The 12,125-nt window shown below is 37.7% G+C and overlaps 1 protein-coding gene across 1 annotated transcript; it reads right to left on the bottom strand.

Annotated features, from left to right (window-relative positions):
- Positions 1 to 1,280: 1,280 nt before the first annotated feature.
- Positions 1,281 to 7,228, bottom strand: LOC135208653 (26S proteasome non-ATPase regulatory subunit 7-like; the record flags this gene model as incomplete). Its single annotated transcript, XM_064241051.1, is given in 5 exon segments — positions 1,281 to 1,766; positions 1,917 to 2,069; positions 4,894 to 4,995; positions 6,726 to 6,911; positions 7,143 to 7,228. Coding segments are annotated over 5 exon segments (809 nt in total), but the record flags the coding sequence as incomplete, so codon positions are not given.
- Between the last annotated feature and the right edge of the window lie 4,897 nt (positions 7,229 to 12,125).

The raw sequence follows: 12,125 nt of genomic DNA, 5'->3' as shown, positions 1-12,125 counted from the left end.
TCTGTCCATGCTTTGTCCTAGAAGGCAAGGTGATCAACCAGGATTCTCTTGGGACAGGACTATATTCTTTAACAGTGATACAATCAATGCAATAAAACCTGTTTCAGGTCCTTTGTCCTTCCTTTACTGAAGTACTGTTCTCCGGTACCGATGTCTGCTTCTGCCAGAGATGTATCTTTTAAATAGTGGTTCGTGGTGGTAAGTTTCTGTTCGCAAATAGTAGCAGTTATGATTTGGACCATCAACGGATGGTCCCATTTGTCAAATTTTCATAAGTTGTATTTTAACATCTTTCACAATTGATCCTTGATCACTTTTTCCTGCCAAGAGCAACCAGATTTGCTGAACAGCAACACGAATATGCAGTAAATGAGCCTTGCTGTAGAACTTCTCAATTCCAGAGGTCCTTTATTCCTCACATTGTTGGACTGTGGGACAGTCTCCCTGAGGACACAATTGGAACCTCAAAAGTTCAAGCATAGATGCAATGAGTATATTCCCTTTTACCTAATGAACACTATATCCTTTAGAAGATTGAATTTCAAGTCTGGCCCCTGTGGCCTTCTTCCATATAAAGGTTCATCTTTTGAATAATGATGTTAACAGCATCCCTTCAGCCCCTAGCTGCACCCACTTTTTTTAGCCTATTTTACCTCCAATTTTGCTTTAATTCTTCCATTCGTTGCCCAGCCACTCAACTCTCTCTTTTTATGATCTTAAGCAGCAAAAGTGTCCCAGCGCTTGGTGTTAGTCTAATTTTTGCAGAAATCGTAGATCAGTCCCTGATTCACACATGCTGTCCTAGTTCACAAAGGAAAAGAGCAATGACATGGTGTGAACTCAGGTAAGTAACCTTCAAACATCCGTTTTCATCTCTTTATATTATTTAAATACTAAATTCAACTTATTTCAGCTATTTTCTTTTCTTTCTTGACTTAATAAGTGCATGAAATGTAATTATGTATTTTTACTTTAGTTACACCTTTTTATTCACAATTACATATTAGTGATACTATACTTCCTAACTAGCCTTGCTAGTTAAATTTATATTAATAGTAGTATAAAAATTTATGCTTCATAGTAAAATTTTAATAAGAGACTGTTTTGGTTTTGATCTACTGGACTTTCACTATTGTCAACTAATACATCACTCCATGTAACCTTTCATTGTGTCTTGGTTTTGATTTACTGGAATATCACCATTGTCAACTAATACATCACTCCATGTAACCTTTCATTCTGTCCTAATGTAGAGCCCTCACTGTAGGAAATGACAAATGTTAAATATTAATTTTCTTTATTTTTTGGAAAACAATAGTACAGAGAGAACTAGACTTAAATAAGATTTTAGTAATGACGCACCTAAACAAATGTTAGATGCATATTCCCACTTACATTTTAATAATAACTTTCCTCAACTCCAAGCAATAAAGCAGAGAGTCCTTAATTAAACTAATCACAAAACTCAGATATTACTACTATAACTATTTCTTGTCTTCACTCTTCTTATCGTCTTTTGACTCGTCCTTCTTTTCCTTGTCACTCTCTTTCTTCTCTTTATCCTTGTCTTTACTATCTTTACTGTCTTTGCCTTCTTTCTTTTCTGCATCAGTGTTGGCTAGCTTGTTATTGATAAGGTTGTGGAGAGCAATGACAGATCGAATGAGAGAAGCCAAGTAAACTACCAGCATCTGGTCATTGGTTTTTACATAAAGAGATTTCACTAATCCAGTGTCAGTTACATCCGGTAACAAGTTGAACATATCCTGAAATAAAAAACAATCATGGATTTAATGCACTACTATATAGATATCTCTTACAAACAGGTTAGAACTTAATTACCACTTTGTCTACCAAAAGCAACAGGAAACTCATTACCAAGATCTCACAAAAGTAAAAATTATCAAGAGACTTACCTGAAGGTGATAAACTATCGTGTGATTAACTGGTAATGTGCCATCAACCACCTGCTTCAAATAATTAGCAACTTCACTCAACTGTTTGTGTAGGCCTCTCAAACCCAACAACTGCGTTGTAATTCGCTGCCCCAAAGATCCAACTACTGTATCCTGTAAAATAGACATAGGATCAGTCTTAGAACTACTCAGCCACAGTTTGTACCACTAATTTCCAAGAAATTTTTTGTGGATTTTTTGGAAACCTACAGATTTTGGACTCCATGCACATATGAACCCAACTTCTCAGCTTTCATGACTTGCAATGTTGTATTTTATACAGATTTTTCAAATCTTCCTATCCCATTAGTTCATGATACTAGTTTTCTCGGTGGTCAATCTTGTATGTGCATCTGGTTTGACTGCTCAACTTCAGTAGAGGCAAAATTAGTTCACCATGACCATAGGCCAAACCATTTTCTGGTGTCTATAGTCTTAGGCAGGTTTATCTGGACAGCCCATTACATATCCTGAATCCCACAAACGGCACGGATGAGCAACTATACTTGTCTGGACTTGTAGTTGCCATTGAGAGGTGTAACCCATACAAGGTAACAAATACCCCAATCAATTTCACTAATTAAGACAGCCACAATTTTCACAACACATTTTAATAACTTACTTTTCCTATCCTGTATCAATCCTGAAGGACAGATACTAATCAGGGCTCCACACACTCCTCCTGCCACACGGCCCTTTGGCAAGACAGGTAACCCACTGATCATGGCAGTGGAGGAGGTGATAGCTAACTCCTCCCTTCTTAACACCACCTTTTTCTGGAGGATGAGATGAGGTGTCCCAAAAACTTCCTTGAGGAATTTTTATTGCCGTCTTCACATTGTTCTTCGCTGTAAGCTGTATTGTATGTTGGGGGAAGAATACACAGTGACTGTAAGGAAGACGACTTGCCATCAGAGCGACAACTAATGAGCTGCATTCAGCAATCACTTTCGGTTCAGGTATGCTTGTTTTGCTGCACTATGTCGTAGCTTCAAGAGCTACTACTTCTCCCCCACATGCATTCGACACTGGATTTATAGTAGTTGATCCTTTGCCTTCATCTTTTGCTGAAGGCCACGACCATGTCTTCCGGGCTTTCCTCCCTGACTGCATGTGCTGTCGGTGTAGTTCCCGCCAAGGTTCTCTTCCCCTTCCTTCTGTCCTGGGCATAGCCGAGAGCTTTTCAGTGCCAGAGCGAGAGTTCCTAGCATACTCGTGCTTACTCTTCCCCGCAAGTTTCCTTTGAAACTTGGTTGCAGTTTTCAGCGATACCATCACAGTTTCCAAACATCTAGTAAGCTCAAGATGTGCTCTCCAAGGAGGTAAGTATATGTGGCTGTGCAATGTTGCAACCCGTGTTCTTGCTTCATGACATACAACCGAGGAAAGAGAGAGGCCCTGGGTAGGCAAAAGGAGCTTAGCTTTTGTCACATTGTTGCATGACCATGACATTTCGACTTTGCTGCTGTTTGCCAAACGTCTTCAGAATAAGTGTCCCTTCTACAAGTGTTGCACAACCAAGATAAAACTTTCTTAGGTTGTTTTCACAGATTTTCTGTTTGTTTTTCCTTATGCTCTCCCCTGTCTATGGACACAGACTTGGAGCCTGTTCTTTTTAGCCTGAGTGAGTGTCAAGTATGTAGATGCTTCTTCATCACTGCACATTCCCTCTCGGGAACTTGCTGCAGCATGGCACGGTCCAGGTCTGGTCTACCATCTATGCTCACAGGGAAGTTTGGAGGAGAACTGGATGGCTCTTCAGAGAATGTTTCCCTCCTCTCCATTTGTGTGGATGGTTGGCTGACACATCCATGGGACATCTGTAAGAGCCCGCAGTTAGGTAGCTGTGAACAAGATCATTGACTTCACAGCAATGCCGGTATGCAGCACTCACTTATGTTCGTGTGAAATCCGGGGCATGTCTATGCATTCCCACCCCATTCACGTCTGTGATTTTGCAGCAATCTTCATGAAATGGCCAACATGCATTTTCAGCATGACTACATCCAAATGAACAGTGTTGTTCTCCCAAACCCTATGGCCGTTGTTGCATGAGTGACGACCTTTCATGACTTTATCCATGAAGACTTTGACATTCTACAGGTAGGACAGGAATATTTGTTTGGTTGTTCCTGCTCAACTTGGCACTCAATTCTCTTTTGGAGTTGGGATACTTCCGACTGCCATGCCTCTGATAGGCCCCATAGTTGTGCATCTTCGAGTGTTTTGTTGATGTTCAACTTCTATAATCGGGCAGTGGCCTTCATCTACCGTCGAGTCTTTGGGCTTTGTATCGGCTCAAAGTATTCCAAAGTAACTCCTGACACCAGCAACCTCCAATTCACTGGTCTTGTTCCTAGACAAGATACCTAAAGCAGTGTACACTCAGCGAGTTCAATCAAAGGTAGAGCAGGATAAAGCCTGAAGCATAATCATTGCCATCTCTATTTCAGCCATCTTCCCTGCTGCTAATTCATGACTAGTCCATGAACCAGTACCAAGCTGAGCAAACAGATGGGGTACCACTCTATACGGTTGTAGGGGCTGCAGCTAAAAGGATAGTCCTATGTTTTTATGCCTTCCACACAACTGTGATTGAGTTGGTGGGGCAAGATGGAAGCGGACTGGGTGAATGTACTTCAGTTCATCAAGCTTACCTAAAATTTAATATATCTTTAATTTGTTATAGTGTATATTAATGTTTTAAGTAAAAACTGTTATCCACAACATAATACTAAACACTGCTCCTACCAAATTTCCTAAATAAGAAATAGTGATAAATATAATGCTCTTAAAAATTACTGGATTTTATTATACCTAATTCTTGTAGGAAGCAATAGCCAAAAGCAAACTTTTAAATCACAATCTCAAGCTTTTTATTTATAGCCAGGTATAAATACATTCAGATTTTCATTACCAACAAGATATTTCAACCTACCTTAATGTCACGGAGAAGATGTTCTACACCCACTTCCTCTGCTTCTTCAGCTCCAATCTCACTGGAAACATGTTCAAATGTTTTGGTGGTAGGTGTGCCATCCTAAAAATTCAAAGTTACATTTAAAACAACTTGCCAAGTGTACCTAGATATTTATATATTTCAATCCAGATATTTTTGTTAACAAAATCACAACCATACCTAATTTAAATGAGCCTCAGTGACTAACCACAACACCTACTTTAAATGAGCCTCAGTGACTAACCACAACAAGTTATTAAAAATGACAATGCACTAGTTCATCAACTTTGCATACAGTCCCACACGTAAACTAATCTTGCCTTGATTCACCCACTGCTACATTTACTTTACACTCTTGAAATTAATTTGATTGATAGCAATCTGATTTTTTGTTTACCACTGTCATCCTTGTTTGGCAATCCAAGTTGTTGAGTTCCCTCCTTTCACACTAGATTCTTTTAGATTTCTCATCTGAACAGCAACCATAAGCTTTTATGTAAATTTGAGCCACTTTATAATTATAGCATTTGATCAGTGCAACCTGCATTTTACTTGGGCAATCCAACTAATCCAGTCTAACTTGCTATTTAAACTAACCTGTCTTGTTACTCCTTATCACTACTTCCACTTAACATTGGACACAAGGTCCTGTAAATTCATGTCTTCTAAACTTTGTTAAAAGCACCAAGATAAAGGATGCTCGGGCTCAGACCCCTGTACTACTACTAGCATTTAAGTCTTGGTACAAAGGCCAGTGGGTCAAGTGTTAGTGCTAGATTCCATGGTGGTATGGCTTAAAATAAAAAAATTAAAAATAATTCTGACCAGAGTTTGAAAGCTTTTCTGCTTCCTTCACCTTCCTCCCCACCATCCTTCTGATCCCAAACCTCCCATATCTTATGAGGATATACTATAGATAAAGTTAAGACTTCCTTTCTCCTGCTTAATGAGTTTGAGAAATTTCTGTATCCTAACACAATTGCTACTAATGCTGCAAAAGCAAACTGTTAAAAATCTTGTTACTTTCTCCCAAATCTTCAAATTATTTCAGAGTCAAGAGACCAACAAAAGTCTGGAAACAATCATCAAAATGCCACCTTTAGATGGCAGAACACATTATAAAGCCCCCACCTCTATTTTTTTGCTATTTCCCTTTTTCTATTTCATCCAACTTTTATCATCATACATTTCTCTTTCTCTTCAGTCTTAACTGTCACAAAAGTACTATATCTGGCTCTATCAATGCCCATAAGATGAGCCATCCAATAATGGCTTGGAGTAAAAATCACAAGTATTCCAAAAATACAAAAGCCAACTGAATTTGACCTTCACATTCTCATTCCTATATGGTATCTGGGGTACTGAATACTGTTATATACAATCCTGTTTAGTCTCACTTTTGATAGCTTTATAGCTTCTTTTTCCTTTACAGTTACAGTGGTGGTCTCATGATCAAGAAGGCCTCTTGCAATTCTTTTAGATTAAATAGTAATCTGTCATTATACATCCTTCTAGCTATAGATATCTTGGGCAACTTCCACTATAAGCTATAATGCACCTATTCAGTTTCATTAACTAACAGGCTTGTTTATTATCTGCTGCTTCCCCCAAACCGTTTATCCGATTTGTGAACTTAATCTATTAATATACGTAATATTACCAGAGCTGTCCTTCAAAACTATTTTAGTTATCGAAGACTTACAATGGAGATACAACACAGTGATGCTAGTTTTACAGAATATTATGGGATACAACATAGTGATGCTAGTTTTACAGAATAAAAAAAATATTAAAATGGCAAAAAAACTTACATCATGAACTTCTTCAACACTGTAGTAAGCCTCTGTTGGGAGTCCAATATTTGAAGCATGAGCATCAATTATGACAAGGACAGAATTGCTGCAGTAACGTCGTACCAAATCATTAATGGCAATGTCATTTTGGTATAACTTGGGTCCGGTGTGATACCAACCAACAATTTTTTCTCGTGCATTTACCTAAAACACATGAATACTATGTTAATTATTACAAGGAAACGGAGGCCAATGGGTAAAGAAGAAAGACTCAATGCATCTGAATGTTATTAAAATTGAACCAATGTGGGTTGCCACTTTATAATTATCAACTTGAGGATTAAGGAATTCCGATATCATGACTTTTCATTTATACTTTAGTTGACCTACAAATTGTCTTGGGATGAGATCCCCTTACAAAATAAGCATTCTTACCTTTTTGAACATGTGGTATTTATTTTCTAAGTAATCGTGGTCAAGAAACCATACTGATTTATCTTTCTCATCTTCATCAAAAGGAACTGAAACAAAGAAAAATAAATTCTGTACTGAACAAGAGGTAGAAATGTCAATTTGTGAACAGAGTTCTATTCTTCCATACTGTACCAAGCCAGATGGTAACGTTGACCAAATTGGGTACTCCATTAAAGATACTTTTCAATTAATTAAGAAAAGAAAATTGGTCTCCTGACTAGCAAACAACAACAAAAGTGAACACTTTTACTAGTTCCATATTTAAAAATAAAATTTCAACCACTTCAGAGCACTTAAAAACAACAGACTCTAAAAGGAAAACGGCTTACAACTTTGTCATCACCACCTCCAACAACGAATGACACAATCAGCCTCAGTGAAATTTCACCACTCATGCCTATCCTGCTTCTTCTTCCACATATCTACACTCACCTTCAGGATTTCCAACTCCTCTGGTGGCAGACTTTCCAAACTGAACTAATTGCATGCACAGGGAAACCTGGGGTCATGCCCACACCCATATTTTTACACAATAGAAAAATTTCTTCATATGCAGAAATATCATGGGGATTTTAAAATATAGCGCATTCCTATACTATTTCACTTTTTCTTATTTTTCCTCACCCAACAAACCAGTCTCCCACTAAAGTCCCCCAAAATTATAAGATATAAGGGAGTATATAGTATGTTTAAAACAAATGTCAAAATTCCACACCAAAAAAATTTATGAGAAATTTTGTATTACTACAGCCAAAATTATCCAAGGAACAAGGCACATCTGCATCAAGGGAGCCGTAACCAGGATAAGAAATGGGCTGGTGTTTTTATGCAAAGCCTGAATTCCAAAAATCCCACTTACCTAATTGGTGGAACTAAAGGGGAGCACCGATGTCATAGGACCCATTATAAAGTAAATGACTGTTTCTATCTTATGATAGAAGGGATTTGCTTCAAATTTTTGCCACTTACTTTACAACTAATAATAAAAATTATCTTGGGGTAAATTAAGAAATTTGACCTCTATGTTTATTTATTTATTTTTTATTTATTTATTATTATTTTTTTTTTTGCAGTTGAAAAAACTCTCTCTTAAAAAATATGCAAAAAGAAGTTGCACTCCAAAGAGATTTTCCCAATGACAAAATAGATATAGTTATACCATGCACTGCTGAAAGTCAGGATCTATAACACAGTGATAAGAACAGTGTTAATGTATGGAGCGGAAACTTGGGCTCTAAGAAGAAAGAGGAAGTAAAGCTTGAGAGAGCAGAGATGAGAATGCTGAGGTGGATTATGGGAATATCACTGTTTGAGCAATTGGAAAGTGATGAAATAAGCAAGCTCAGTAAAGATTACAGAGGTGATAAGAGTCACGATTGAGATGCTATGGGCATGTGTTGAGGATGGATGATGAGGAGGGAGTGAAGAGGGGCTTGGGAGGAACCTGTTAGAGCAGTGGTTCCCAAACTATGGGGCTCGCCCACTAGGGGGCCGTGAAGTCATCTGCTCAAAAATATTTGTTTAATTAGAATAATAAAACCATTCAAAGAACAAATATCTGCCTTTACATACATGCAAAGTATAATTATAGAAGAGTTTTGGGTGAAATATCTCCCCATGTACCCAAAAGTAGGTGAAGAAGCACTTCGTTGATTCTTCCCTTTTCTTCTATGTACTTATCTTTGTGAAGCAGGGTTTTCAGCTCTTGTCGTCCTGAAAAAACAGCGCAACTGAATTGCGTTGTGCGCCGTCATCCTTCAATCCTAGAATTTCTAATCTTGTGAGGAAAAAGCAGCAGCATCCATCTCACTAAATTAGTTCATAAATTGTGCCTTAGTCTCACAAGTCTTTCCAAATATTATATGGCATGTTTTCAAATTATCTGTTCTTAAAATTGCAAGTCAATTTTGCCAATTTGCTAATGTTCAAACTTTTTTTCGCTCCCTTTAAACCAAATGTTTCATTTTTAGTTACTTAGAAAAATGTCTCTGGAATGTACTGTTATTTGATTGAGTGGCTTTCATTATTAAAATTTAATACAAACAGAAATCTGTTTTCCTGAACAATGCTAAGAAATAAATCATTTCACATGAACAAAAGAGGGAGTGGGGGCGTGTGGGTCTACTGGAAGCAAAAAGGGGGCGTCAGGTAGGATAGTTTGGGAACCAATGTGTTAGGGGAAGAAGGTTGAGATGGAGACAGAGAATTAGATGGTGATAATGGTGAGATAAAGTGAAAGAAGATATGGAGAGAAGAGGTTTGGTGGAGGATGATGCCTTTGATAGAAGGCAGTGGATAAGGCGCTTCAGGCAACCGACCCCTTAATGTAGGGATAACGGTTGGAAAGAAGATAGTTATACTACACTGTCAAACTTTCTTGGGAAATAAGGATTCAGTATTGTCAAAAGTAAGTTTTGTGAAAACAACAAAACAAAATATTTTTGGAACTGCAAGAGAATCCTGAAACAATCAAGACATCTTTAGTGAGTTATCCCTATTATTATAACCAGTTATATCTATGGTGCTACTGCTAGAGAGAATTGAATATTTTAGTGAGTGACAAGTATTTTTGTACAAGCTATTCTGACACTTTTTTTACATGTATTTTAATAATTTATCATTCACTAGTATGAACAATTATACTTCAAGATACGTTTATTTACACTTTTTTTTTTTTTACACTTTTTACACTTTTTTTTTTTCAATGATGAACAAAATTGTCCATGAACAAATCTAAACATTTTTTTTAGCAATAATGCTTCAAGATGCTTGTTTACACATAAAACTGTCTATAACTCACTTGGACCTATCCAGAATTGTTAAAAAGTTTTTTCTTTCTTTGTTTTATTTTTACCATTTGCTATTCACAGTGCCATACAAGTGATGAACAAAATTGTCAATAAAACAATCTAAAAGTTTTTTTTTAGCATTAATGCTTCAGGATATGTTTACTTGGATATACAATAGTTGAAACTTTTAGTAACTGAAATTCGATAATTCCTCAAAATTCGGTGGGCGGCACATCCCTTAAGATAAAAAGTACCAATCAACTTTCAGCATTGCCTATGTACACACTTTTCCAGGTGAAAATAATGAACCACTAAGAGTGCACCTGTCATCCTTATCCCAATGTAGCTAGGAAAAAAATAGAAATCCACTCAGGAACCCAAATTGCCTATAAGTTGAAACATGAACACAACTAAATAAATCTGAGTAGGTAACAAAATCCATTCAAGGAAACAGTGAAGGTAAGGGAGATGGAAGCATGAAGATATTGCTTAATGTAATTAATTTGGCTAAACAATACCGAAAGAAAAGGGTGTACATAATGCAGTAAAGGTAAGGTCATTTGAAAAATGATATTGTTATGATACAATAAAGTTTTATGCATACTTACTTGGCAGGTATATATATAGCTTATCCTCTTGTCGCACTGGCAGAATTTCAAAACTCGCGGCAACCGCTAGTACACTGGTAGTTCAGGTGATCGCCACCCCGTTCCCGTGGCGCTGGTGCTCGGAACCATTCCCGTTTTCCTCAGATTTTCTCTGAACCCTGTCTCCTGAGGGTAGGAGGGTGGGAATTTAATTATATATACCTGCCAGGTAAGTATGCATAAAACTTTATTGTATCATAACAATATCATTTTTATGCATGACACTTACCTGGCAGGTATATATATAGCTGATTGACACATTTGGAGGAGGGTCATAGACAGCAACATCGTCATAATTTAAAAATTAGCTAATTTTTAAAATTACTATTAGGTTCCTTACCTGCTAAGGTAGCTGACTTCGTAGGTCCTGCCTCTTAGCCTGCTAAACCTTAGTAGCTCTCAACTAGGATGTGACCTGTTTGTTGAGAAAGCTAATAACAAGGGTCTGACAACTGGACATGACCAATTTGCTGACAGAGAACCCTAGCCCTCATTTACCACGGGCATTCATGCTAGGAAAGTTAGTCACCTGAACCACACACAATCACTATAACAAAATACTACACCATAAACTGAGCAGGCAATAACCTTCTCAGACAACCATAAAACACTATAACCTAATAAAAATAATAGCCTAGCATGTTAGTAGGTTATGGGGTGGAAACTCCTTTGCCCAGTTCTGTACCTGAGGATACGTACGGGCCTAACGTTTGACAATTATCAAAAGTTGTCTTTACGTCTCTGAGGTAATGCGAAGCAAAGACCGAATTTGTCCTCCAAAACGTAGAGTCTATAATGTCCTTGAGGGCTAAATTTTTTCTGAATGCCAAGGACGTAGCTACCGCTCTCACTTCGTGAGCTTTAACCTTAAGCAAACCGAAGCATTCTTCCTGGCAAAGCAAATGTGCTTCCTTAATGACTTCTCTTACAAAAAAAGCCATAGCATTTTAGACATGGGTCTAGTAGGATCTTTCACGAACACCAGAGAGAACCTGAGGCCCCTCTAATGCTTTTTTGTCCTTTCTACGTAGTAACGTAAGCTCTTACTGCAAAGAACCCTTTTCCTGTTTTCTTGACCTACTAGATCAGCCAGTCCTGAAATCTCAAATGACCTTGGCCACAGATGTGAAGGATTCTCATTCTTGGCTAAGAATTCCTCCTGGAACGAACAAACCGCTTTGTTGTGCTTCCATCCTACTTGTTTGTCAATAGCTTGCAGCTCACTAATCCTTTAAGCTGTAGCTAAGGCTACCAAGAAAATAGTCTTCTTCGATAGCTCTCGTAAAGAAGCACTGTCCATAGGTTCAAACCTACGACATCAAGATTCCAAGAAGGAGCTCTGCAATGTCGATCCTTCTTCGTATTAAAAGATCTGAGAAGATCTCTAAGATCTGCGTTCATTAGACAGATCTAATCCTCTGTGCCTAAACACTGAAGATAACATACATTTGTAACCCTTAATGGTTTGATTTGCCAAACCCACTTCCTTCTTCAGATACAGAAGGAAA

The sequence above is a fragment of the Macrobrachium nipponense genome, chromosome 35, assembly GCF_015104395.2.
Source record: "Macrobrachium nipponense isolate FS-2020 chromosome 35, ASM1510439v2, whole genome shotgun sequence".
In the NCBI taxonomy this organism is placed as follows: Eukaryota; Metazoa; Arthropoda; class Malacostraca; order Decapoda; family Palaemonidae; genus Macrobrachium; species Macrobrachium nipponense.
Note: the sequence above shows the minus strand (reverse complement) of the source record. Positions and strands in the feature narration are given on the sequence as shown.